The following is a 1487-nucleotide window of genomic DNA, read 5'->3' as shown; positions in this document are numbered from 1 at the left end:
ATGAGAATAAGAGATGGCACTGAATAGGAAGTGATAGAGAAACAGGCAGATAGATAGTAAAGTAGACAAAAGGAGGGATGGGAAGATATGGATAGAGAGAAGATAGCTGTTAATTACAACTGCCATTAAGACAGCAGCCAGCCTCCTTAGGGAGAGAACTAAGGAAATGCAACAGAGGAGAGAAAGAAAATGAAGGAAGAAGCAGAGCAAGAAATGATGAGACAACTAACGATAGTCATTCTGATGATCATGCCTTTTACTTTTGAACTATAGACTTTTATACTGTGTGGGCACCACTGTTTTCTGCAGCTGTACATGTACTGTACGTGTGCTCCGATGTAACGGTGTGTCTCTGTGAGTATGAGCTGTCTTTGGGATGACTGAGCAGCAGAGGGGCTGCTTACTGATTACCTTCATGTTGAACAAGCTACTATTGACTTGAGAGTGACGGATGACCTCGTCCCTGAGCATGTTTGTGTTGCCATGTGATACTAGAGAAGGCCCTCGGCTGCTCTTTCGCTTTCATCATTTCCCTATTATACAATATTTTGTATGTAGTTCGTTTGTCTTTTACTTTCTTTTTGCGTATGACTCAATCAATCGTTTATATTTAATACATAAAATCTGAAGAATTATCTCTTTAAATTATTTTTACTGTATAGATGTGCATTTCATCTTATTCTACTTCCCTCTCTCTCTCACTTTTTAGGCTTCTATGCAGAATGTCCAGTAAGGAGCGCCACATTGAGTCCAATTGTCCGTCTTCTTATATAAAGACTGAACCATCGAGTCCTGCCTCTCTGACTGACAGTCTAAACCATCACTCCCCTGGTGGCTCCAGTGACGCCTCAGGCTCATACTCATCCACCATGAACGGCCACCCCAATGGCTTAGACTCCCCGAGCCTTTATGGTTCCAACGCAGGACCCCTGGGACCTGCTGGAGGCCCAGGATCGAAACGTTATGAGGACTGCTCTTCAACTATTGGGGAAGATTCACAAATTAAGTGCGAGTACATGTTGAATTCAATGCCGAAGCGGTTGTGTCTGGTGTGCGGGGACATTGCGTCAGGGTATCACTATGGAGTTGCATCATGTGAGGCCTGCAAGGCCTTCTTCAAGCGCACCATTCAAGGTTGGTTTCCATTTTGTGTCGATCATTTTCTCTATTTGTCTCTTTACCTCTGTTATCCTGATGCATGCTCAATAATCCAGGTAGAAAAATACAAAAAAGTTAAATCTGGTCCTCTGGACATTCAAAAAAACAAAACAAAGCAAAACAAAAAAAAAAATGTAGAAACGTTTTGTCTCTCATCCGAGAGACTTCCTCAGTCTGAGCTGCTGTTTTCAGCTCAGTCTCTTAAATAGCACCTTCTCAGAGTGGTCATTCCATATGTTGAGGGAGTATCAGAGAAACTGAGACGTTTATTTTCTAAACATAACGTCCCAGTGGCTTTTAAACCCCAAAATACATTACGGCAAAGACTG

General features: G+C 42.3%; 1 protein-coding gene across 4 annotated transcripts in view; it reads left to right on the top strand.

The window, feature by feature from the left end:
* The first annotated feature begins 709 nt into the window (after positions 1-709).
* The window catches only part of esrrga (estrogen-related receptor gamma a), a 58956-nt gene continuing 58178 nt past the window's right edge, over positions 710-1487 (top strand). For 2 of the 4 annotated variants that reach the window (XM_037690683.1, XM_037690682.1), the window contains exon 1: positions 710-1134. In XM_037690683.1, the coding sequence (XP_037546611.1) occupies positions 723-1134 (412 nt within the window). In that variant the 5' untranslated portion in view covers positions 710-722. The remainder of the gene's footprint in view (positions 1135-1487) is intronic. The other 2 variants (XM_037690681.1, XM_037690672.1) reach the window with 1 other exon arrangement.

The sequence above is a fragment of the Nematolebias whitei genome, chromosome 2, assembly GCF_014905685.2.
Source record: "Nematolebias whitei isolate Nwh7 chromosome 2, NemWhi1, whole genome shotgun sequence".
NCBI classification, from domain to species: Eukaryota; Metazoa; Chordata; class Actinopteri; order Cyprinodontiformes; family Rivulidae; genus Nematolebias; species Nematolebias whitei.
This window is presented reverse-complemented; position numbering and strand designations above follow the sequence as displayed.